The sequence below is a fragment of the Aspergillus heteromorphus genome (genome assembly GCF_003184545.1).
Source record: "Aspergillus heteromorphus CBS 117.55 chromosome Unknown BO70scaffold_15, whole genome shotgun sequence".
Classification (NCBI taxonomy): Eukaryota; Fungi; Ascomycota; class Eurotiomycetes; order Eurotiales; family Aspergillaceae; genus Aspergillus; species Aspergillus heteromorphus.
Window position 1 is genome coordinate 497305 of NW_020290420.1, and position 25904 is coordinate 523208.

At 54.2% G+C, this 25904-nt stretch overlaps 6 protein-coding genes and 1 non-coding gene across 7 annotated transcripts; 5 read left to right on the forward strand and 2 right to left on the reverse strand.

Annotated features, from left to right (window-relative positions):
• Positions 1 to 2192: 2192 nt before the first annotated feature.
• BO70DRAFT_316409 (carboxylesterase) lies at positions 2193 to 3843 on the forward strand (the record flags this gene model as incomplete). The annotated part of the gene is made up of 2 exons (XM_025540347.1): positions 2193 to 3537; positions 3596 to 3843. 2 exons carry the CDS (start codon positions 2193 to 2195, stop codon positions 3751 to 3753), a joined length of 1503 nt encoding a protein of 500 aa, XP_025398722.1. The 3' UTR covers positions 3754 to 3843.
• A 951-nt stretch (positions 3844 to 4794) lies between these two features.
• BO70DRAFT_387846 (non-ribosomal peptide synthetase) lies at positions 4795 to 7912 on the forward strand (the record flags this gene model as incomplete). Its single annotated transcript, XM_025545932.1, has 6 exons — positions 4795 to 4926; positions 5009 to 5465; positions 5525 to 5886; positions 5934 to 7099; positions 7159 to 7429; positions 7498 to 7912. The coding sequence occupies 6 exons, from the start codon at positions 4795 to 4797 to the stop codon at positions 7867 to 7869; spliced, it is 2760 nt and encodes a 919-aa protein (XP_025398723.1). The 3' UTR covers positions 7870 to 7912.
• Positions 7913 to 11910: 3998 nt separating this feature from the next.
• On the forward strand, positions 11911 to 14316 carry BO70DRAFT_371752 (uncharacterized protein; the record flags this gene model as incomplete). The annotated part of the gene is made up of 1 exon (XM_025544817.1): positions 11911 to 14316. One exon carries the CDS (start codon positions 11911 to 11913, stop codon positions 14314 to 14316), a length of 2406 nt encoding a protein of 801 aa, XP_025398724.1.
• Positions 14317 to 15211: 895 nt separating this feature from the next.
• Positions 15212 to 18982, reverse strand: BO70DRAFT_387847 (PLP-dependent transferase; the record flags this gene model as incomplete). The annotated part of the gene is made up of 4 exons (XM_025545933.1): positions 18775 to 18982; positions 18098 to 18683; positions 17010 to 18000; positions 15212 to 16420 (listed from the first exon to the last, which is right to left on the reverse strand). The coding sequence occupies exons 1-4, from the start codon at positions 18908 to 18910 to the stop codon at positions 15212 to 15214; spliced, it is 2922 nt and encodes a 973-aa protein (XP_025398725.1). The 5' UTR covers positions 18911 to 18982.
• On the forward strand, positions 16608 to 16679 carry BO70DRAFT_t181. The gene has a single exon. It is a non-coding gene; the product is annotated as a tRNA-Arg (tRNA).
• Positions 18983 to 21871: 2889 nt separating the features above from the next.
• On the forward strand, positions 21872 to 22275 carry BO70DRAFT_397181 (uncharacterized protein; the record flags this gene model as incomplete). Its single annotated transcript, XM_025546677.1, has 3 exons — positions 21872 to 21970; positions 22058 to 22123; positions 22240 to 22275. The coding sequence occupies 3 exons, from the start codon at positions 21872 to 21874 to the stop codon at positions 22273 to 22275; spliced, it is 201 nt and encodes a 66-aa protein (XP_025398726.1).
• A 1193-nt stretch (positions 22276 to 23468) lies between these two features.
• Positions 23469 to 25643, reverse strand: BO70DRAFT_407241 (DUF1996 domain-containing protein; the record flags this gene model as incomplete). Its single annotated transcript, XM_025547166.1, has 4 exons — positions 23469 to 23758; positions 24392 to 25218; positions 25273 to 25429; positions 25478 to 25643. The coding sequence occupies 4 exons, from the start codon at positions 25641 to 25643 to the stop codon at positions 23469 to 23471; spliced, it is 1440 nt and encodes a 479-aa protein (XP_025398727.1).
• Positions 25644 to 25904: the final 261 nt, after the last annotated feature.

Below are 25904 nucleotides of genomic sequence, written 5' to 3' on the forward strand. Positions count from 1 at the left end.
ACAGCACCCCATTTTTGCAGTCCTTCCCATGGAGAGGCTCCCCCCAGTCCTGGGTATCGGATGGGCTACGGTGTAACCGCCTGCAGTCACTGCCTCCGCAGTCCTCTTCCTCGCTTCCTCACAGTTAGCCACCACGAATCCAACCGTCCCTACAGCCTCGTTTCCTTCCCGCTGTAGGCTCCCATCGTCATCGGATTCCAATCCCGGGGGCTCCGCTTCAACAGATGTCGATCACACCTGTTGAATCCCTGCAGCCTCGTACCCGAGTCTCTCGAAACCCCCAGACCTGAAGTGATTTCACGCGTCCCACAACAACACCAAAATGTCTCAAAATCTCTCTTCAGAACCTGACACCCTCCGGGGCACTCCCACCATCTCGACGGAAGAATGAGAGCATCTTGGTTACTTGCCTGAGCCAGATCCCTACCTCTCGCTCCCAGTAATGTCTTGTCTCGCCGAAGAATCCAGAAATCTCGTGACGAATCCCTATATCGTGGCTGTCTCCGCGTACAACACCGGAAAACGACGAGCAAAATGCCAATAAGAAAACAACAACAGCCAAAGCAACCATATTAGAAAGTTGGATGTCTAGGATACCATACTGGAGGAGAATGCAGAGGCACCAGTCACAGGATGACTTTAAGCCCGCCTGCTAAAAGTCCTTCGATGACTTTAAACTCACCTACCGGCAGTTAAAGATCAAGGTTGTCTTCTGTCAGGAGGTTTATGGTGGCCTCCTAAAATGGCCAGGGCGGGGAGTTCTTCTTTTTGCCCAAGCGGTTATCCTGGAAGGCCACCATAGGCCTCGTGAGACGAACGCACAGGCATTTTCTCACCGTGTATAGGCAGCAATTGCACAAGAGGATCAAGCAAAGCAAGATTGGATCATCTTCCGCCTCGCAAATCTGCGACAATGATGAACCCGCTGGCGGGACCTTTCTGCTACTACCACGAATAGCCAGTTGCCCTTTACATCGGTGTGAAGAATCTCCTTGCCGGTTTTCGAATGTGTTCGACCCGTCAGACCACGGCTGTGGTTCGGAGACATCATCGACCCACTTAATTTCATCATGGAACCTATTTTCGGACCCTGAAGAGTCCATGATGTACTCGAGTCCGGAGGACCATTTTTGGCTGGATTAAGCTTCAATCCTCCCCCCACTTGCCTCTCCCTCTCTTCGAGTGGCCATCATTCAGCATCGGCTCTCGGCGATCGTCCTCAGTCGGCATTGTTTTCCGATGTTACATTGACTGAGACCCGAAGACGAACAAGAATGGCGATTGTACGACAAAACAACCGCCCGTTTCGATAGAAGCCAGATGAGAGGGACTTTGAATTGGCTAGCCGCCTGTCACTGCCATTACTACCACCTGGATCGTCCGCCCCCGGTCAGCTCTCATGTCGAACTCTGTTCCCCCCCAAAACCGATCAGGGAGTGGAGCGTCAGCTCATGCTCCCGGGTGATCTTATGGAGGCAAAGCATTCAAAGTCTCTACTCGACTCTTGGCCTGGTCTCCTGAGTTAGAATCCAGTCTGGACATTACGTTTGAGTCGTACAAACCGAGCATCGGCCGATACATCTGCGTCATTGGGTCAGCAGATCTGATCCGATCGCGCCTCGGATGAAAGTCTGACATCCACATCCTATCTTCCCCTGTCATCGTTAGCCAATTCTGGCCTTTGCGCGCGGCATCCAGTGCTCAGGTTGTGGATCCTCCGAGATGACCAGGCTTTGATGATCCGGGGAAGCGAGATAACCCCCCGCCGCTTCCGTGACTCACATGCATTGTGATGTCGTCAATCCTCTATCAATCGCCTTGTCTTGCGCCTAAATCACATTTGTACACGCGGATTGCCTTCGGTTTCCAATCCCACCGACTCGTATATCTGGAACTTCGAATACGATAGCCGCTCCAAGAAACGCGCTTTCCTGTTAAACGCCGAATCGCCCCGCTCTCTGCCGTTTGCTTATATGCCGGCCTTCTCGCAGCCCGGCGTTGAGTCCCAACGCCAACCGTGAGCCTTCAACATGATCACCTCAACGCTGCTGCCGCTCATCGCGGGCGCATCGATATGGCTCCCAACTGCAGCCCTCAGTCTGAACGCCACCACCGCCCCGGCGGCCCGTGTACGCAATGGCACTTACACCGGCATCTACAACCCCACCTACAACCAGGACATGTTCCTCGGCATGCCATACGCACAGCCCCCGACAGGCAGTCTCCGATTTCGCCCGCCGCAGTCCCTCAACACCACCTGGAACGGCACCCGGCCCGCAACGGGCTACTGCGCGGAATGCATCGGCTACGGCAGCGACGACTGGACCTGGGGCGACATCGTGTCCGAAGACTGCCTGGGGCTCAGTGTAGTGCGACCCCACGGAATCAACGCCAGTGCTAATCTTCCTGTCCTTCTGTGGATGCATGGCGGCGAATACGCTCAAGGGGGAAGCCGCGACCCGCGCTACAACATCTCCTACATCCTCGAGCAATCCGTAGAAATGGGATCTCCCATCATCGGGGTCACCATCAACTACCGTCTCTCTGGGTGGGGCTTCATCTACGGCGAGGAGATTGCCGCTGACGGTTGTGCCAACCTGGGCCTCCGGGACCAACGGCTGGCGATGCACTGGGTGAACGAGAACATCGGCGGCTTTGGCGGCGACCCGAGCAGCGTCACCATCTGGGGCCAGAGTTCCGGCGCCAACAGCGTCGGCCTGCACCTGGTCGCATACAATGGCCGCGACGACAATATCTTCCGCGGCGCGATCGCGGAAAGTGGCTCCATCCCGTCGCTGGCCTCATACATGAACGCGTCGGTCGCGCAGCCGTACTACGAGGCCGTGGTCAATGCAGCGAATTGCTCCAGGGCCCCGGACACCTTGGATTGTCTGCGGCACGTGCCCACCGCAGCCCTGAGTGCCATCTTCAACAGCTCCGTTACGACCAACGCCAGCTACCACCCGGTCATCGACGGCGAGTTTCTCACGGCCTCCGGCATCACCGGCCTGCAGACCGGTCGGTTTGCCAGGCGGCCGCTCCTGATCGGAACCAACTTCGACGAGGGCACCAAGTACGCGCCCCGAGGCATCAACACGACGTCGCAGTTCCTGGAGATGCTTCGCAATAACGGCACCAACCAGTCCACGGCCCTCCACCTGGCATCGCTCTACCCCGATGACCCCGCCGTCGGCATCCCAGCCACGCTCCACGGCCGGCCCCCGCCGGAATACGGCTATCAGTGGAAACGTGCGGCGGCGTTCAGTGGCGACCTGCTCATGCACTCGACGCGCCGCATAACCAGCCAGTGGCTAGCGCGGTGGAATGTGAGCACCTACTCGTTCCATTGGAATGTGATGACCGAGGGGCCGATCAATGGCGCCGCTCACTTCGACGAGCTGGCATTCTCCCTCCACAATCTGGACGACTTGGGCACACAGATCGGCAATGACACCACGACCTTTCCCCAGTTGGCGACCATGATGTCCCGGATGTGGGTGAGTTTCGTGAACCACCTGGATCCGAATTATAACAACGGTGAGACAAGACATCTCCCCACGCGGGGGCTGGAGATTTGCTAATGAGACATACATAGTGACAAATGTGTACTGGCCGCCGTACACGGTGGAGCGCCCGCAGAATATGGTCTTCGATGTGAATCGGACAGAGCTGGCGTATGTGGAGCCGGACACATATCGATCTGCGGGCATTGGGTATCTCATGGACCTCCTGCAAGGGGATTTCAATCGCTGATGATTCAATTCATCCGGGACCCACGCGCCCTCGACATCTCAACGGGCGTGGCCTATGTGACATCCAGGACAGACATTAGGATTATAGAACTACACATCGACCTAATCTCACGGAACACTCCGGGGATATTGTACCCACGAAACCGTGTCTGTAGGCTGTTGCTCTAGTGCTGAGGTTACCTTGAAGTAATTCGGAGGTAGCATGCAAGGCGGGCCTCAGCTGCGGCCATGTCTTGCCCCTACGTGCTGGGGTTGCAGATCCCCCTGCCGTCGATCGTCCCCATCCACGGAACGGCCCTGTCGAGGGTTGTCCCATTGCGGGTGGCTGGGCAATCCACGGGTCCGCGGAAGGGAGATCAGCCAGCCTAAGCCTCTAGGCAGCAATCATAATGACACCGAGTCCCCGTCAGAACCCCCCCGGCGGGTTCCCGTCTTGTTCTAGGCCCCCTAAATGCCCGCGGAAACAGTAACCGCCCGGGTGTGCCGAAGTGGTGGCCGTCATGCCATTGTGGACCGTTGTTGGCTTCCGTTTCCGGCGCTGACAATCGACTCGAACAATGCGATGGGCAAGCTTATCAAAACCTTGTCACTTCCCGAATACAACGTTGCAATCGACGTCCAAGAATCCCCGTCAGTCACTCCCTCTGGTGCACCAATGCCCTCCGCTGCCAAGCAGGCAATCCGACTATCGGTCCTCCGCCAAGGCTCCTGCTTGACATAATTGCTCGACGCCTCAGGGGGGCATGAGCGAGACCGGTCGACAGTATCTGCGACCGATCCACCTCAATGTCTCTGGCTATCTGGTCGGTGGGAAAGGAAAAGGTATCCATATGTCGTCACGACTCATCGACCTTGTCGAGACACGCCAAGGTCATGCCCTTGCAGTGTGTCGAGCTTGCAGGTGAGACAGACCTACAGTAACCGGCATGTTATAAGAAACTGGCCGGTCCGACGAAGATCGGGGGGGGGGGGGATTTGGTTTCTTCTCCATTGCCCAAATATTGAAATCCAAGTCCAGCTTCCTTCTCAGCAATCGCCCTCCATGGCCCCTGGCATCTTGAGTTACCTGGAGCAAGCGGCGGAGACGTCGCCCTCCAAGGGTTTTGTTTTCTATAGTGTAGGCAGTCACAAGTCGGAGACGATCTTATACCCGGAGTTCTACAACATTGTTAAGGTATGTCGAACTTGAGTCGCATGGGTCGGTGTTCGCCCGTGGCTGACTGCCTCAGCGCAATGCACAACTCCTGCTGGAGAAGAAAATCGCCGAGCCCGAGCGCATTCTCCTGGTTCACTTCGACACCCACAAGGAGAATATCATCTGGTTCTGGTCGGTCATTGCCGCGGGCTCCATTCCCGCCGTGTCGACCCCCCTGGCTGTAGACCCCGTGGCCAGGGAGCGCCATCTAAGCCATCTCCAGAAGCTGCTGGAGCGGCCGAACGTCCTGACTGGCTACAAGCATGCCGGGGACTTGATGCTCCTCGACGACTCTCAGAAGTTCTACGTCGAAGATTTCGAGAACGAGAGGGAATACTCCGAGGCTGAGTACCAGGAGCCGTCGCATCTGAATGACATCGCTCTGCTGCTGCTGACCTCCGGGAGCACGGGCAATGCGAAGGCCGTCATGCTGCACCACGAGCAGATCCTTGCCTCCGTTGAGGCCAAGTGGAAGGCTCTGTCGAGCAGCCCGGACAACATCTTCCTCAACTGGATTGGTAAGAGCTGACCGTCTTGAATCTTAAAGCAAGAGAGGAAGGCTGACCTGACCTTGCAGGCTTCGACCACGTCGCCTGTCTGATGGAGATGCACATGCACGCGCTCTCTCGCGGCGCCCAGCAGATCCATCTCCCGGCCGTGACGGTCCTGGAGAACCCTATCATGTACCTGGAGAAGATGGCCGAGTACGCCGTCACCAACGCGTTTGCGCCCAACTTCCTCGTGGCTCTGGTCGGCAAGGCTATCGAGGCGCGCCAGGAGCAGGAAGGTCGTCCTCTCGACATCGACCTGAGCCACCTGCACGTGGTGCTCTCCGGTGGCGAGGCCAACCTCGCGTCGACCAGCATCCTGTTCAACCGCAAGCTGGTTGAGATGGGCGCGGCCAAGAACGTGCTGCACCCATCGTTCGGCATGACCGAGGTAAGTCTGCTGCAGCGCCTACCTGGAACAAACACTCACGGACGCAGACCTGCGCGGGCATCCACTACCACTACAGCTTCCCCGAGCTGGAGCAGAAGGCCAAGATGCAGTTCTGCTCGGTGGGCCAGACCACGCCGACCCTGCAGATGCGCATATCCAACGACCAAAACGAGATCCTGCGCAGCGGCGAGACCGGAAACCTGGAGCTGTACGGCCCCATGGTCTTCAAGGGCTACTACAACGACGACCGCAACACCAAAGCCTCCTTCACCGAGGACGGCTGGTTCCGCACCGGCGACACCGGATACATCGACCAGAGCGACAACCTGGTGCTGTCCGGCCGGTCCAAGGACAGCATCATCATCAACGGCATCAACTTCTACTCGCACGAGCTGGAGAACGCCATCGATGCCTCGGGCCTGGACGGCCTCGTCCCCTCGTACACCGTGGTGGTATCCTCGTGGCTCGAGAACGCCGACAGCGAAGACGTGATCGTGCTCTACCTCCCCAGCCAGAAGGGCGTCGAAGACGACCGCACCTTCGTCGAAACCCTCAGCTCCATCTCCCGCATCACCGCCCTCTACTGCTCCAAGCAGCCCGTCGACATCATCCCCCTCCCCGTCGAGCTCCTCCCCAAGAACTCCCTCGGCAAGCTCCCGCGCACCAAGCTCAAGCAGCAATACGAGGAGGGCCGCTTCACATCCCACCGCGACGACGCCGTCTCCCGCGCCGCCTCCTACCGCGCGCGCTCCAAGCGTCCCCCCCAGAACGACCTGCAGGTCACCCTGGCCGAGATCTTCGCCGACGAATTCGGTCTCGACCTGGCCGAGGTCGGCGTCGACGACAGCCTCTACGACATGGGCGTCAACAGCGTGCGTCTGATCCGCTACAAGCGCATCGTCGAGTCCCGGCTCGGCCTGTCCGAGGAAATCCCCATGATCACCATCCTGCAGAACCCCACCATCGAGGCCCTCTCCGTCATGCTCGAGGATCTGCAGCAGAACCAGGGCCCCAAGCCCTACAACCCCATCGTCGAGCTCCAGAATGGCCCCTCCAAGGCGCCCCCCATCTTCTTCTTCCATCCCGGGATGGGTGAGGTCCTGGTCTTCCTGAACTTCAGTAAATATTTCGCCGATCGCAAGGTATATGCCCTGCGCTCGCCGGGGTTCAATCCCGGGGAGAAGATGTTTACTTCCGTTGATGAGATGACTGAGTATGTCCTCCCTCACTCTTCCCTGCCATCGAACCGCCAGACTAATCGATATCGAACAGCACATACCTCAAACACATCCGTGCCCTGCAGCCCGAGGGGCCCTACATCTTCATCGGCTACTCGTACGGCGCCATGATCGCCTTCGAAACCGCCAAGAAGGTCGAGGCGTCTGGGGACCGCGTCGGCTTCCTCGGCAGTCTCAACCTGCCCCCCCACATCAAGAAACACATCCGCGAGATGGACTACGTCGAGTCTCTCCTGCATCTGGTCTACTTCCTCGGCTTTATTACCGAGGAAGATGCCCATCTTATGTCGCCGGATATGCATAAGGTATTTCCTTCCTGCCCCCTCCCCATCCCCCCCTTTTTTTCCCACCAAATACTCACACCTCAAAACAGCTCCCCCAAAGCGAAGTCCTCCCCTCCATCATGAAAGTCTCCGACCAAGCCCGCGTCGCCGAACTCGGCATGAGCGAGGCCAAGATCCGCGACTGGGCCATGCTCTCGTCCAAACTGCAGGAGCTCGCCCACACATACGACCCCTCCGGCACGGTGGCACACATGGACGTCTTCTACGCTATCCCGCTCGTCTCGGTCGGCCGCGACAAGGACGTCTGGCTGAAACAGCACCTGATGCGCTGGAACGAGCATAGCGACAGCGTTCGCTATCATGATGTTCCCGGTAGTCATCATACCATGATGGCGGAGGAGAATGTGTTTGCCCTGCATAAGACGCTGAGGGGAGCGTTGAGTGAGAGGGGGATGTTGTAGATTATCGGTTGGGTTGGGTTGAAGATTTAAAGATCAAAGGAAGCAAAGCAAAGCACAACAGGCCAGGGGTTGGCTTGGTTGACTGGCTGGCTGGGTTTGAAAACGCTGGTTCGGGTATAATATTCTTCTATTATTTCATATCATATAATATCATTGGGACGATTTATGTTGGGTTAGTTTATCTTTGTTTTGACTTTGATCAAGTAAGTTAGATTATAATATCATTGGTTTGGTTAATACTATTCTTGAGACTTCGTATGGGGTCGCTGGAGCCGTGTCAAACCTACTATCATTCAGTATCACGCCTACTCAGGTGTCTGGACACCTTTTTAGCCGAGTGGTCTTTTTGGTCTGTCACCACTTGATCTGGCTTCGACCAGTCACCCTCGGTCGCGTCCACTTCATGTCTCCTGGGACTGACCCCCGATGATGGTGTACTCGGACACTCTGAACAGACACCATGAGCTCAATCAAGTCTTCAACCCGAGCATCAATCCAGACCGTCGAAGCCATTAGGCCAATAGCGCTTGAAAATCACCAACGCGTGGCATGTCATTCCGCCTCGATGTCCACCATCATCGATCGTCTGGAGAGACACGATGAGCTCGACTGTCCAGAATGAACATGAACACCAAGAGCCGCGCAAGCCTGCAATCGTACCCATCCGCCGTGCTCCTGTCCCAGCCCTGCCTGTGCTCGAGATAGCCCGTCTTTGGATCAGCTAGCTACGCCGTCCCGATTGCTACGGAAAGAAGAAATATTCACCGCGTTCTGCATCCTATTCCCAGCCACCATTTCAAAGGCAGTTAGTTAGTTGTATGGTGCGGCATGGAGGGGTAGGGGTAATCTGGGGTGTGAATCTTTTCCTGCCTTGGGGGATGGATGGTCGGGTAGAGTCACAGTCCTATTTATTTGGATCTAGCATTGAATGTAGTCTTATCTTTCCCTGGTTTCAACTATTGTGGTGAATATCGTCAAGAATAAAGCCTGCCTTCGTGGGATATAAAAGGGTTGTTAATTTTTATCTTCCTCTCGCTTTCTCTCTCTCTCTCTCTCTCCCCTCTATAGCTATCTCATTTCACGATCCTTGCATTACCAGACTATCTCATTCTGTCTTTTTCTTTTTACCTGGAAGAAAAGATCTAATCCTCTCTCTATAATATACACTAGGAGGCTTGATCTTTTATACAAAGGGCGGGCTCACTCGGAATAAGCTTTTATATTTTTATCCCACACCATACATTCAACGGATACCCAGACCTAGCCCAAGTCAGTTCGGCGCCGACAAGCGAACCTCATGATTTCTAACGGGGCCATTGCGAACGAACACCTTTACGTCTGCGTCCAGCAGCATGCTACCAGAGAAGATCGGGTGCTCTACTTCCAAAGCGGCCATATTTGGACAAAAAAAAAGCTTTAAGTTAGCCATGTGCGACATTTTATATCGACACACAGTCGCGTCAAGCCATTTCAGCAGAGTTGGGAGCATGCCGCGAGAGAAGGCCAGGCAAAAGGCCATACACCCATCGGAAGATTCCTCAACAACGTTAATCAGGACTCGACTTCCATCTAGCAGACAACCCATGTGTGTGACAATTGCGTCTCAGGATATTTGTTTCTCTCAGCCAAAAGAGGCTATCAAGATTCGGCAAGGTTGGACCAAGGACGGTGATGGTGAGAAAGCAAAGGTGTTCTTTTTCTTGGACACGGTCTTTGGCTTGCCCTAGGTTGAATGGCAGATGCTCCATGGACTTCAATCGACGGAACATTGTTTCTGCTTTCGTATATGGGCTGTGCATCCTCCGAAGGACATCGGGGAATGGTTGCCAGGGGCGGTGAGGTGCGAGGGGGGTCGGTCGAGCCTGCCCTAATGTGTGGTTGCCTAGATACCCTCGTCTCATGCGTTCTCACCTTCTAGATAGGAAACCAATATCTCATCAGTTTACCAGTGATCGTTATTTGCGAATAACCTCATCGGCATCTTGATCGAGTGACAAGCGCTGCCTTCCTGCAGCAACCATACCATAGCGTACGAACCATCCTTACCGCCTGGATACACAACATTGTCGCTTTTCCCAAGGGCAGGACATGGGAGAACAGCGACCACAATCAGTTTTTGCTAGTCAAGATCTGGCTTGTGTCTGGTCATTAGGTCTAGCTTTGCATAGTGAAGGCAGTCAGTTCTCCCTCGCTGAGATAAAAATGCCGCTGGCAATCCAACCAGCCATTCCATCTATACTGGGGCTGCACGGTTCTTCCTTCCATGAAAGGAGGGCATGAGAATTTCCCGAATCTGAGCATGGAACCCCGCCAAGCAGACGATCTTCTCGATGGCAATTGTCACGGAGGTCTCTATAAAGTGGGAACATATACGCCCCCCCTTTATTGTCAGGGAAGGGGGTGGGGGGGGAGGACGATATTCCTCTCCTGTAAACACAGAAATTCGATCTAACACTCTACAAACTATGCTTCCCGAAAAGGCAATCAGACACGATGTCGAATCGACGAGAACCCAAGGTTCAAGAGCTCCTACGACAGGAGACAGCCGAGAAGGTCCCTACAAAAAATGAGAACTTGAATGATTATCTCTTTCCAAGAGACCGCATTGCAAGCCAGTGAGGCTCTTAGGAGTTTCCTCGATAGCGCAGCGTTTGATAACATGTGCGGGAACTACGAGATGCACGAGACAGTCTATACGGCCACGGATAATTCGGTTCCTTTTTCCTGGCCGGTATTACGGTGGTAAGGACATACTTACTATGGAATGGATAGTCTGCTGGCAGGCTGTGTGGTCAACAGATAAAACAGATTTCTGCTGTCATATACGTAGTACTCTCATGGGACAGATCTAATAGTTAACTCCTATATCATGTTTGTATTCTCGTGCCTTCTATCAGAGTAAAGCATGCAAATCAAGTTCTATCAGTCTACTTGAGCTTGCTATTTGTGCTGACTATGTTCGAATAAACAGGAACTCCATGTAATCTGCCAAAACACATGAAAGGTTCGTAGGGATTACTTGAATGACTCAAAAAAGCATGACTATAAATCGTAGTATATCTGGTTGATTACGCCAACTACCCTGCAAGCTCCTCAACCCTCATCACCTTTCCCTGGGGACCCTCTATTTTGGCCCTTGTAGCCTGGTCTGAGACTTTCTCGCTGACTCTGCGTGTCGAAATTGGCGTGATTGAGCAATTCACCCAGTGTCCTTTGGGAATCAAACACAGGGAATTGACCTGTATCCAGCATGATCCCAAGACCGGTATCTTTCGGATGAACAATATCCTGTACAGAGAGTATCGACATAATAAGGTAGAGATTCACAGAATGATTTCCCTGGCCAACTAATACAAATGACCCCGTTCGTCGAGGTCTTGCCAGCGTCGGCTATGACCAGGTGAATGCCAGCGTGTGAATGCCTTCATTCCGTGTGGCTCAGAGTCGAGCATAACACACGTGTCCCCCCCCCCCCATCCTTTCTCTCTCTTTCTTTCCTCTCCTCAGCTATCTCCTTCCTCGCTACTTGCCTTGTTCATCTCCTCGGAAAAGACGTTTACGCTTGCCGTTGACACGAGATACTCTGGTTCTACGGGGCATTCAACAGCATTTGGATGCCCGTTTTGCCGTCTGGCGAACCCTCTTTGCCTTCTTCACCTGCTCTGTCTCTCTCTCTCTCTCTCTCCACTTTGAAGAGCTGTTCAGCATTAGCTGTTTTCTTGCTCTTCCAAGGTACCCAACTGCTGTTGGTACCCGTTTTGCTGATCATCGACTCCCCCAACCCTCCTTACTCTCTTCTCTGTCTCTCTGTCTCTCTGTCTCTAAGCCTGTCGCCTCCAGCTGCCCGTTTTCTCGATCCTCGACCTCCCCTCTCTCCTCACCTCCCACGAAAGCACGACCATCTTGCCTGTATCGACGTTCACCGACCGACCGCACCCTGCGCCGCTCCGTCTTTGACAAGTATACACAGCGAAAATGGGGTTCTTCGACAGACCCGGCATGAGCATCAAGATGCCCGTGGCGGGTATGTGGGCCGGAAACATGTCGCAGGATCCAGTCTCGGTCGGGACAGAGCCAGCAATCCACCTCTTTGTGTTCAGAAAGACGCTCAAGATCCGTCAAGGCTGGTCCCAAGACGGTGGCAGGACCAAGGCGTTCCTCAATGTGAGTTTTGACCTCGGGCAGGTGGAGCGGAAGATCCTGCACTTTGATCGGGGGGTCTTCGTGTACGAAATCCGGATCCTGCCCGGTAACGTCATCGAGGGGGTCAAGGTCGTCGAGTTGTCCAAGGGCAAGATATATGAGAACTCTGATCCTCAGATGTTTCCGCTCGCCGGCGTTTCGTTTGCGTCTGGGGTGACGGTCCGGTTTGAGGTGCTTCCCAAGGCTGAGTTCTGGGCCGTGCATGAAGCTCCCGTCATGGAGGCGCTAGCTGGTAGATACACCGATGTGGCGGACGCGGAGAGGGATTATGTCGCCATGAACAAGCGAGCCGTTCTCGTGGAGGCCAGGGAGGAGCTCCAGAAGCTGGCGGTCCAGGGCTGCACGGTCAAGGGTGCTGTCGTGGCGGATCGAGTGGTGCTGGGGATATGGCCCGCCGAGGAGCGGCCGTTCCGCTTGTATCGGGGATGCACCATCCTCCTCCGGGGCGCGAAATGGTTCCTCCCGGCCAAGGCGCAGAGCTATCCAGTTCCGGGGATGAAGGGAGCCTCAGAGTGGACAGCAGTGGTCACGGAGTCTTCGATGAAGTGGAAGCAACTTCTGTCGGCCCCGATCCACGCCCTCCTCCGCAACAAAGTCGAGCCCTGGAAGGTCCCCCGCATCAACGAAGAGCACGTCAAGATTCTCCCTCTTTTGAACCCGGCTATCGAGGAGGTCTCCGTCCAGGCCAGTGAGTTCGACAACATCTGCCGTGCCTTTGAACTCCAAGACGCGGGCCTCTCAGCCAGCCATCGCCTCGGCTCCTTGTTCCTGCCGCACAGTCCAATGATCACCACATATCACCCGGTGCCACTGCCAGACAAGCCCGGCAAGCTCATCCCGGCCTCGTGGGGTCTGGACGACCTACAGAAGCAAGCGGTGATACAGATCGTGGAGCACCGGCTATCGCTCGTGGTTGGTTCACCCGGAACAGGCAAGACGAGGACAGCTGCAGCTATAGCAGCGTTTGTGAGCAGCATCCTCCCCGCTGGGAAAGCAGGATATGCCAAAGTGGCCATCTTAGGACCTACCCACGCAGCGGGAGAAGCCGTGATCAACCAGCTGGCCCCTTTCTTCCGGTCCTTTGGCCTCCAGCCACGGTTCCTACATCTCCGATCCTGGGGCGAAACCGAGGCAAGGCTTTTCGCGGGCAAAGAGTCGTTGCACGACGATATGGGCCGGATGCTGCTCCTCGCCAACCACGACAAGCCCTCCTTCGCCGCTTTCTCGGAAGGAGTGGAAGCCATCCGGAAATCGGGGACAGCTAGTGGCTACACCGATATGCGCCGCTTTTCGGCCCAGAGAAGTGCCCTCGTCGAGGAGATGATGAGACACGTGGATATTGTGGTCACCACCCCCGTCAACGTCTCCGAAATGCTCCGCCGCAGGTTCAACCCGGAGTATCTCGTGTTCGACGAGGCCAATGCCTACCGGGATACGGAGATCTTCCACGTCCTGGCCAAGCTTCCGGGGGCGTCGCGAATGCTGTTCCTGGGGGACTGCAGGCAGATGTGGCCTGTCGCGTTCACGAAAGACGGGCAATCGGCCTGGGCGGAATCGGCGTTTGAGCGACTCACCAGGAAGCCCTACAAGAGGACGGTGCTCAACCAGCAGTTCCGGGCGCACCAAGCCCTCTACCAGCCGACATCTCTCATCTACAACGATGGCCAGGAGGTAAAGAGCGCGCACTGCACCTCGCCCTTCGCCAAGAGGTTCGCCGGCAATGCCACCATCACGATCAGCCACAAAGGCCGCGCCTGGGCCCTCAAGGACATGGTCGGATTCCTCCACATCCGGAGCCCGACATCTCAGGACACGGACGGCTCCCTCATGAATGCCGGCGAGGCCAGTCTGGGGCTGGCCCTGGCAATGCAGCTGATCGCCAGCGGGGTCAAGGACGTTCTGATCATGTCTGCGTATCGTGCCCAGGTGGCGACGGCATCGAACCTCCTGGCAAGCCGGTGGCCGAACGCCCCCATCGTCCCCAGGATCCAGACAGTCGAAGCCTCTCAGGGCTCCGAGGCCGCCGCGACCATCATCCTGGTCACGAGGAACATGGGCGCGGCAAGTGTGCTGCGTACCTCCAAGAGGTTGAACGTCATGACGTCCCGGGCGCGTCACTTCCAGTATTTCGTGGGAAGCTGGGACTGGGTAACGGGTAGGGAGCTCCGACAGGGCGCCAGGCACCTCGGTGATCTTTTCCAACTGTTGGAAAAGAACTTCCCTAACTTTGTGATTGGACGTTGAAGGGTGCAGGGCACATAGAAGCTTTCTGTCGTTTCTTTTTTTTTTTTTTTTTTTCGCTCGCTCGCCTTACTTTGCTGCTGTCGGTAATCTAGCAGTTCAAGCCTCTGGATAGCGGCAATCTTGATGTTAGATCTAGGAAACTATGAAAATGGCTAGTAACCTGATATAATGAAGTCTGATTCTCCTCTATTGCAGGGACTGCAGGCAATTCTATATATATCAGAATAGTATCAAATAAAGCATGCTGTTTTCTTCCTTCTGACCATCTTTGGGGGATCAAGAAGATTTGTCTTGCATGAATTACTATTAGCAAAGATATAAACAGTCAGGATAGACGGGGATTAACCTGAGTATATCTTACCCGAGCTAAGGCCTAAAGAGATATAGCGGGTAGATCTTGGCGCCAAGAATAGTTAAGACGGTTAACCGTCCTATTTTTGGCTGTTCCGCGGTTAGGTATAAGACAATCTTGTATCTAACCGTTAACCTGACAGCAGGTATAAATTTTTCCATTAACCTACCCTACCCTGGCCGTTAACCACTCTACTCGGGAGTGATCGGACGCAGTATGCAGGCTTCATGATTTACAACGCGTTTGGGTGTAATTTCTACGATATCCGGTATCCAATTAACTCGGAATCTATACTATAGTACTGCTTTAGTTTTCGTAGTATTCTAATATATGCATCAGCTCCCTCCCCTTGAGGAGCTAATGTACTGCTGATCCCGGAGGCGAGTTTCGCACTCGCATCATGTCTATATGTCGAGGTCTTTCCCTCGTTCCATCTCTATAAAGGTCTCCCAGACCGAGTCATCCCTTCTTCTCGATATTTATACAAGCCCACTCACAATCTCCCATCCCTCAATCCCACACCACCCCCAGCCTGAGCCAACATTACCTCCTCCCCTTCTTCTTCCCCCCACCCCCACCCCCACCCCCCTCCCTCACAAACCCCCCCTTAACCAACGCATCCCTCCCCGCCGCATTAATAATCCTAAACCGATCCGGCCCCAACAAGACGCCACCATACCACCGCGTCACAACCACCACCACATCCCACACATCCATCAGCTGCATCAGATGCAGGAGACGGCCTCCCGCGGCTGTTTCGCCGTCGTCGTCGCAGTCTTGCACGATGAGTTCTGTGGTGTCGCCGGTGCCTGCTTTACCCGACCCTGCCCCTGTCCCTGCCCCTGGCCCCATCCCCAAATGTCCATGTACATGTGACTGTGATGATGATGACGACGACGATGATAAATGAGACGATTTAACCTCCCGTATCCTCCACGCCGAAATATTATGCGTCGCAGCCGCAACCTTCTTCTCCGTCGCGAGCAGATGATCCAGATACGCCTTCGCCTGGGCCAGGGAGGTGACTTTCGCCGCGCGCGCGACAAACACGGATTTCTTTTCGGTGATTATATCCGAGATCACCCAATCTGGCGGATGAGATAGGATTGGTGATGTGGTGGGGTCGTTGAGCCTTTGTGTATCCTCCTCCTCCTCCTCCTCCCCCTCCTTCTTTCCATTGATATCGTTGCTGCTGCTGCTATTGTTGTTGTTGTTGGCCCGTGTATGTCCACCATTATTATTATTATTCGGATTCGTCCCGATCCGCAACTCCCCGAAAACTTCCACCGCCTCGTTGATAACCTCGAACAAACACACCGCGCCGGGCTGATATGTTCGATCGAGGATATCCTGGAGTACGTCGATGGCGATCTTGCCTTCGCCGCGGGAGGCCGTGGATGCGGTGCCGAGGATGTGCGGGGGGTCGTCGGGGTAGGTGGGTGCGAAGGAGAGGAGGAAGGAGAGGTGGGGGTGGTTGGGGAGGTGGAGTTTGAGGATTGTTGATGACGAGCCTGGGTTTGAGTTTGATCGTGATTGTGATTGTGAGGGGGGGGTGGAGCTGGAGCTGGAGCTGCAGCCGGAGCCGAGGTCGAGCGTTGAGGGGATTGAGGTGGTGGTGGATGTGGATGCGGATGTGAGGATCAGCGTGTCCGGGTCGTAGATCGCGTTGATGGCTTCGATTTCTTCGGCCAGGTCCGTGTTTGGTAGGGTTTCGAGCGTGGACATTTTGGTGGTGTGGTTGGAGGCGAGGGTCTGGTGGGTGAGGAGGAGGGGGGGGAGGGAGTTGTGGTGGTGATAATTTGTGTCGCGCGGCGGCGGATCGCGGGGTGATGAAGTTGTGTTGTCGCATTGTGTGTCGTCGCGATGGCGATGTGGTTGGTCCTCGGGATTAATCTGGCTAGGCTACAGGGCACTGTGTTGGGCTACGTAATGTACAATTGGCTCTATAGCTCAATGGTAGGGCGTCAGTTTTCGGTACTGAAGATTCTGGGTTCGAGTCCCAGTGGGGTCGTTTTTTTGTTTTTCTTTTTGTTTTGTTCAGTCAACTCCGAGGGGAGTGTCTTTCTTGCTTCATCTTTCTTCTGTTTGGTCAACAAAAAGAAATTCCAATTAAATTGATTTGTTCAAGATTAAGCTTTCTCAAAAACAGGTATCGAAATTCGTACTATTCTCAATATCAATATACCAAGTAAATCGCAATACATACTCACCCCAACGCCATCCAACTCAGAATCCAAATCGAACACGCATAGTATAGTAATTACTGAAATCAACACCCCATCCCCAACAAATTCCCCTCCCCCCGCCCCTCTATTTGCAGTCCCCTCATCGCCATCTCCACATCATCCTCCAGCCCATCCAGATCCCTCCTCTGCCAAAACGCCCGGAACCCATCCACCAACCTCCTCGTGATCCCCGCCACCTCCTCGGTGGGCATCGCCGCAAAGCACAACCGATAATACAGCCTCGCGCGGTCCACCGTCTCCGCCGTGGGCGAGAACATCGCCCCGGGCCCCATAATACACAAGTACGGCTTCTGCATCAACTGCACCCACAGCGCCTGGATGAGCCGCTCCTGCCCGAACTTCGCAAGCAGGGGATGCGTGTCGATGCACACTTTCACCCACACGAACATGCCCCCCGTCGGCCAGGAGAATTCGTACATTTGGGTTTTGTCGAGGACTGCCCAGGCGTGTTCGTCGGCAGAGGTGGTGGTTGAGCAAGCGTCTGAGATGAAGTATTTCCCTTCTTCGAGGATCGTGCACATGCGCTGCATGCGCTGCTCGTATCCGGCGCGCAGACCCTCCAGCCACCGCACCCAGCCGTCCATCTGCCAGGCCTGTTCCTGTTCGCCTTTTTTGTTCTTGGAAAGGGGACTCGGGTCTTCGACCTGTTGGCCCACGATCAGCTCTGCTACCATCGCCTGCACGAAGCCCGAGGGTTGCTGCGTCGAGGTCTCGGTGATCCGGACCAACCGCTCAATGATGGCCGGCTGCGCCGTGATCCACCCCAGACGACACCCGGGCGCGATCGTCTTCGAGAACGTATCCAGCCGCACAACACGCCCGTCCGTATCAACGGACAGATACGACGGCACCAGACTATCCAGGAACGGGTACCCGGAGGATTTCCCATGGGCGTTATAATTCCTCGGAGCCGTATCCACGACCGTCCGCCCCCGGAACTTCGCCTCCATGGCCGCCGCAGATGGAAACTGCAGGTTCCAGTACGGATCATCCTCGATGATAATGATGTCGTACTGGCGACATAGCGCGTAGATCTCCTTCCGGCGCTCGACCGATAAGGTCCCGCCCGTCGGGTTCTGGCCGATGCTGCGGGAAAAAAAAAAGTAAAGTTAGGATGAGGTGAGTCAAGGTACGGTAAGGATGTGCTGCCTTTACGGACCAATGGGGCGAGGTGAAAACTTACGTGATGGTATACATCAGATGCGGGAGACGACCTTTCCGGAAATCCCAATGCTCGAGAACATCGGCCAAGCCGCCTTTGCCGTACGCGAGCATGCCCTGGGGATCCATGGCGACGGGGACGACGTTCAGGCCCTGCGGCTTGGCGGTCTGGATTGCGTTCATGTAGACGAACTCCTCGCACAGGATGCCCTCGCGCTGGCTGATCCAGTCGCGACGCGGATCCCATGTGTTTGTGAAGGCCTCGATGGCTTTGTTGAAGCCATCGGTCGAGCCGCATGTCAGCAGGGTGCCGGGCCCCCCGGTGTAGGGGACGTTGGGGTGCAGATGGTCGCGGGTGAATTGGCGGACGAAGTCGGCGAGGACGGGGAGACCGTCTGACGTGCCATATTGCAGGGCGGTGGTGAGGTCGATCTTCTTGAGGAGGTTGGTGGTTTGGCTTTCTTTGGGGATGGTTCGGCGTTCGGTGGATTGGGTGTCGTCGCTGGGTTTCTTGGTTTGCTGGGGGTCGGATGGGGCGGCGAATCGCTGTGGGTGGGCGACGGTGGCGGAGAGGGTGTCGTAGGGGAAGAATGACGCGTTCGGGAGCCCTGATGTTCGTGAGTGGTTAGCGAGGGGGGACAGGTGTGACGGTGGAGTGAGGCCATGTCAGTGAGAGAGGTAGGACTGGGAGATCCGCACCGCCGGCCAGGTTCGCAATGCCTGGAATGAAGAAGTACTTGTATAGCGACTTGGTTTGGCTGCCCTCTCGCCGCTGGGTGACGGCGGAGAAATGATGCGATAGGTCCAGTGGAGGGGAGGTCAGTGAGTGAACCATGATTGCGAGGGGTTATTAGCAGTGGCAGTGGCAGTTCGGCTCCCTCCGAGCTGCAGTGTATACTATCTGCTGTGCAACTGCAGGACTGGAGCCGGGCGAGGGAAGCATAGCATATAAGATTGGGCCCTGGGCGTTATCTCGGTGCTTGATAAGCATCCCCGAGGGCGGTTGGTTGGCCTGCAGGATCGCGGGACTCTGGCCCTTATCCGACGAATCCGAGGCCGTGGGGATCCATGGTTGGGCTCAGTGCCACCGAGCACAAGGCTGCCAGTTGATGGATTGACTTCTTTCGGCGAATGGGCGTTGGAGTTTCCCCACAACCCCCCATGTCACTCTCCTCTGTTATCTTTCTTTCTCTGCTCTGCTACTGGTGCTGTAGACACATCATGTTTGTTCCCTCCGTTTCCAGACAACAATCGACTATCTAGTCGAGAGCCAACTTTAGAGATCCCTAAGCATGATCACAGCACACGCTAAAGAAACGAACCCTCTAGACTCGCGATCCCAGCATCCACTAGACTGTCAGTCATGAATCTCCATCCTATTGACAGGGAACTAAATACCCCACAACAACCATCACCGGAACCTCCACCTCCACACTCCCCTTCCCACTCCGCTTCCCCCGATCCTCCACCCTCATCCTGAACCTGGAATTGTGTGTGGAGAAAGAGCATATCCGAAGGGAAATGGGATCTGGGTGCGCGGCGTGGGACTAACGCATCCCCGGATGAATGGGTACACGAATGAGGTGGGAGAGCTTTGGGAACGATGAAGGCAAAAGGATATGTTTTCGAGGATTGAGTTTGATGGATGGCAGTGTTGTACAGGCTCATGCCTCATGTCCAACATGCTCTTGCAGACTGAGAAAGACTCCATTGGCTGTTGCTTGTCCCCCCGAAGCTGTTGGTGAGTGTAACCGTTGTGCGAGCTGTTCCCTGTGAGATGGATGGGAGGGGGAGCATGTGAACGAGGATGGAGGGTGGAAAAGAAAGACAGTCCATGATCCGGTGTCTGTAACTATCACTGTGGGGTTTGAAATTCATTCAATGCGGGATCAACACCTGAGGCTCATCACCACCCATTTTAAACCCTCAACCCCAGATCCGGAATACGGAGTTCATCTGCCGTTCAGCCTGTGCCTTGCTTGTGCTGGGTGTTGTATCCCCAACGCCGATGCCATCCCGAAACCCTGCCTGGACTTAACAGTCCAAGATCAAAAGTATATAGTGACGCGTTGACATGTGAGACATCAAGTGCAGTGCATTTCATATTCGTCAAAATCCAACAACTACCCCCGGGCTATCTAACTATCCGTATCCGTACTGGCGTGGGAGATCCACCTCAGGCACACGAAAGCCAAATAGGTGCTAGCGTGATGACGTGGGTTTTCGGGCGGAGGCGGTAAGGCCCGGGCGGAGCCGGACTGTTTACGTTTATCCTTCTTTGGGCGAAGCTGGGGAATCTTCCCTTCCCCAGACACCATGCTGTTGCTGCTGTGGGAGAATGGCTGCATGGAAGCTTCAATGTCTGTGTCTGTGTCCCGCTTACTGTCAATAACCGGTCGCAGAAGGAGCAAGCAGGAAACCGCATCCTGATTCGATTCCCTCCCCCTTGTCCAGAGATTCCAATCAACCGAGGGCGTGTAATTCTGGAAGAAAGAAGAGAGAGAATAGTTAGGAAGGGGGGTTCTTTCTCCTCAGGTGACAAGTTGGGTTAGAGCAGTTGAGCGTTTCTTGTTGAGCGATTCCACTGGGCATAATATGATATGTGCAATTTTGATAAGAAGGGAAGATAATTTAGGAAGGCGAATTACACCCAGGTTGGTGGTGGAGGTAGAGCCCGCCTTATATCTTCGATTGAGAGGTGATTGGATGGAATTGAAATCGCATTGAAGTACCGTATTCAAGCCCGACTCAATACTGCTTGAATCTACTCTTATCTCACGGTATAGTCAGGAGTATTGGCTCGGGATTCACAAAGTCACTAGACAGGCGAAGAATCGAATAGCCCGACGATAGAATAGTTTTAGTCTCGACAATCGGGCTTTCAGCACGAACAAACAACCAAACAACCACAACACTTCCTCCGTGCTCCGTCCTCTGTCTATTTATCCCTGAATGATCGTCCGGGTAATGTTTAACGAGGGGCGTCAGTCTATTGACCCTTCTGCCTGCAGCGATGGGAGAAAACATGATAGATTATGCACGCCAATGGATATCATTGCCAGATGGAGAGAGAAAAACACCATGCTGGAAGAGACATCATCCGACTATACAGTTGCCATCATACTGATAAATAGAGAAACATATCTACATCAACAACAATAAACAACCCCCTCGAAGAACTAAACCCCAACCCCCACAAAATCCCCATCCAAATATACTATCCGCAAACCAAAGCCATAGGGCCAAGTCAATCACAACCTCTAGGTCCCCGGTCCCAGTGCGGTTTGAAACCCCAACAGACCCAATCGTCCGTCGATCTTCATCCAGACCTCCAGAACTTCTGCTCTCTTACCGAATAAAGCTAGTCAAGTAGCAGATCCCCCCCCCCCAAATAAGAGTCACAAACTAGTGGTTTGCTCGACACTGGCACGGGTTCTGGCAGATCATCGGGGTTGCTAGTGGGTGGTTTCATTCCGGGCTACCCGTGCCGGCGCTGCCACTGCAGTGCATGCAGGGACCATGCATGTATGCGAAGAGTAGAAATCGACCTTGACACTTTGACCAAATCAATGCAAATCGCTTGATTGAGCCTGCTGCTGGTATACGCTATCCATATAGACCCTGGTATTGTTGCCTATCAAGCGAGACTGAGATTAAATAGTAGTGGGTGATGGGGTATAAATACCCTCCCTCCCTCCCTCCCTCTTTCCCAAACGCAAACCAGAAACAAGAAAACCAACCCCAACCCCAACCACCACCACCGCACCGAATCCTCAATCCCATCCACCCCCCCAAAATGAAATTCTCCATCCTCGCCGTCCTCGCCCTCCTGAACGTGGCCATCGCCACTCCCGTCCTGAACGCCAACGCTCCTCGGGATACGACCCCTGCCACCGTATGTCTCCCCCCTTCCCCCACCTCTTACCCTTCCTCCCTTTCTCCCGGATTCGTGGTTATTTATACTGACGGGCGAACGAACTAGCTTGCCGCCGGGGCGACTTGCAACAAGGATGGGAGTATGGGGAACTGCCAGAGTGGGTTTTGTCTGGTAAGTTGCTCCACATTCTTTCTTTCTCTCTTTCTATCTATCTTGGGGCTGGGTTGGTGGTAATGTGTGTTGAGAGCTGGGAGAGAGAGACAAACACTGACGGGTTTGTATTATAGCAAGACGTGAATGCGGCGACTGGGGTTTGTCAGTGATTGAGTTGGATTGGATTGGATTGGATTGGTTAGATGAGGTCTTAGACTTGAGAGGGACTAGGAGGAGCATATATAGCTAGCGAACTAGGTATCATAGTTAAGCTTATTGTATCATCAAAGCACATTCATCTGTGTGGTGTGGTATATATATATTTTTTTTTTCTTTTCCTCTTTTCTGACGCAGACACGTCAATAATGCTATTCAAGCTTCTCCATTTTTCCTTCCCCCGAAGTAACCATTGCTGCCAATTCGAAAATCAAAGACAGATTCCAAAAGCCACTATCTAGCTACCTACCCTCTCTCTTGATAAGATGGCCCTCATTATCAGACCTTCAGTCAACAGACTGTTGTCAATACCAATATGCATTTCATTTGCCAGGGCACTAGATTATCAAAGAGATGTTTACATATTAGAACTCTATACCAAATACAGCAGGAGCACGGTGGCGCTAGGTAGCTCTTGGAAAACAGGGGGTGTTTGCCAAACACCAAAAGCCCCAGAACAACAAAGGTGGGTGTCGCTGCCTGAATCATAGCCCAAAACCAAGCATTTACACTACTCGCAACCTCTAGTCCTGGATTTGCGTAAGACCGTAGGTTCAATCTTGCACGTGGAACTGTAAAGGTTTCTTTTAATATGATGTTTATCATATATGACAGAAAGACTCTCAAATATGAACTTGGATGGTGCTGAAACCACGACTATAGAGATACTGTACTGCGAGAACCGATGTTCAGATTAGACGACAAAAACGTGGGATCAATGCTAGATACCCTGCTGAAAGATCTTCGCGGCAATCCATATTTTTACCTTGGGTATTCTCAATTCTACACACCAACCTCGGTGAAATCGAACAGCATGTGTCCAGATGCAATCAATGCATTAAACCTTAACCTATCTAACAAACCCGATCCCTATTCTGACGAACGAACCCAAAAACAGTGTCATGTATATCACCTGTTCCAGCCAGGAGTAGACAATGATTATATACAACAAAGGAAACAATGATACACGTGTTGGGAAATGAATCGAACAATATGCTCAGAAGAACTGAAGTAGTGTTCGCCGCTGTCGGGGGGGGGGGCGGAAGGAGACCGCGTGAGCGGGAATCCATCTTCGAATGGCTATGCTATGGGTGGGGGATGTTCAGGTTCATTGCGTCTCGGTCGTCGGTTATGATCGTGATCGTGATCAGTGCGTGTGTCCGGAGCGATGACGTCGGCGGCCATGAAAGTGGGAGTGTCTGTCGCGCTTCATGGGGGCGATGGTTGGGGTCGTCACGACGGCAGACGCCATCGTGGTCAGGGTGGACGTTGAGGTCGAGATGGTTTCCACACTCCCGGTCACGGTTTCGAGAGGGGTTCCCTTGTCATCCACGTAGACGAGGATCTCTTGATCGAGATATACAACCTCTTCGGTGATGACGTCCGGGACCAATGAGGTGGTAGGAGTCGGGGTCCTCGTTGCTGAGGATAGAGAGCCTGACACCGGGAGGTAATCCGACTTTGGCGAAGGCCTTGATAGCGGATACGTCGTGACAGGCGGATAGACAGGACTGGGGGGCGTCGTGGGGTGAGAAATCAAAGGAGCGGACGATGGCGTCGAGATCGGGATGCTGGGAGAGGAGGTCGAACTTGTGACAGCAAAGAACGAAGTTGAGAACCTGGTGGCAGAAGGAATCTGTGTTTCTGAGGCCGGTGATTCCGAGGATGCCGACGTTGGAGGGGACAGAACAGTCGGGTTTGAAGATACAGGCGAAGATGTTGACGTGGCACTTGGTTGCGAGGCAGAGGTCGAAGTCAAGGATGCCGACGTTTGTGGGGTCGGAGCCGGGTTCGAGGGTGTCGGCGTCGACAAAACAACTGGTTTCGTAGATGTCAAAGATGTTGACGAAGTTGTCGATTTAGCTGTTGATTTCGAAGTCGAGGTCGAAGTCGAGGTCGAAGGGGGAGCAGGAGGGGGAGCAGCAGTCGTCTCCAAAAGATGAAGGCCACCAGCCAGATTCCCCGCCAAGTTGCCAGCATTTCCTGCAGCACTGCCCGCCAGATTCCCAGCACTGCCCGCCAGATTTCCAGCACTCCCCGCCAGGTTTCCAGCCAGACCTGCCAGGTGACCGAGATTGAAAGACGCGCCGAGGGTAAAAGCCGGTTTCGGGGGTTTGGGGGGAGGTTGAGTGGCAGCAGGATGTCCGGGGGTGGTATATTTGACCGGACTTGCATAAGCAGGACCGTACTGAATGGCGATGTTGTTTGGGAGACCGCCCTTGTGGTTGAACACGTTCTCGTTTTTCAGCTCATCGGGAACAGGGAAGGTACATTTACCCTGGTCGTCTTCGCTCTGGAGGTCGAAGATCGGACAGTCTTCTACCCGGCCAGACAGGTTGGTACACTGGTCCACTGCACTCTGGAGGTACCCAGATTCCCAGCCGTAGATGAAATCTCCATGGTAACCGTAGCCGGTTGGATCGCCATTTGCAAGAACAAACTCGCCCTGTTTATCCTTGAACGCGTAGGTGTCCCAGATGGTTTCAAAGAAAAGCGAAACCAGTCGGTTGTCGAATCCCTCTGGGCAATCTCCATCCATAACCAGCGATGGGTAGGTTACATGCGACCGATGATCGCTCGAGTCAACGTCCCTTCCGTTCCAGCATGAAGGGAACATAAGTTCAAACCGAATCCCGTCGGTGCAGTGCTCGTCCATGAACGTCTTGTTCGGCATGAAGTGGCGACCTAGCGACGGTTCCGGGTCTATCTCGTAGTTCAGGCAGTTGAAGCCAAGGGCTTTCTGCTGAAGGGCGGGCTGCGACACTTGGTCTCCAGACCATTCTGACTTTGGAGGGTCGGGGACAGGCCAAGGGAAGTTGCGTAAAAATGGGTCGCCGGCAATCATGCGGAAATCTTCTGGGAAGGCAGTGATATTCTCTCCGTTCAGGAAGTAGTATCTGGGCGGCCGTTTAGCGACAACTGGCGTCGTGGGAGACAGGCTTTCTACTCACGCAAGCATGCCACCAACTTCGTTGACCAGCTCCGCATCGCCATTTTCATGCATGAAATACAACGCCGGGGCCCAGTACGCTGACTTGTCTTGGGTCACTGCACACGAAGTGCAGCTCCCTTTCTTCAGACTCGCCTCGGTTGCCGACATGGCAAATCCTACAAAATTTTAGCCAAGGTTAACCGACACAGACTCAACAAACAAACCTCCTGATCCATGAACCGCGTGGACATGGTCTGATGGTTTCCCTGGAGCGATCAAAGGATCCATCCGGGCCACACCACTTCTTCCACGACAAGGAAGGCGCCAAAAGGCATCTGCTACCCCCGATAAGACGGCCAAACAGGCCACGAGCGCGACATTCTGTCGCATCATTCGTGGCATAATCCGTAATAAAAGTTTTGTAATGAGCGATTGAGTACAATGACCGATGCCAATGTTTTAAGGAGCGAATTCGTCAACTTCACGCGTCACCAGGAGCAGAAGCAATATTCCAAGGCCATAAAATGGAAGTATGACCAAGGATAAAAAAAATGAGTGTGGTATAGAAGATGTCTGTGCCTGTGTTAGTACTGCTCAGTAGTATGAAGGGCGGCGCGACGCGGGCAAGGCATAGTATAAAAACACGAATCA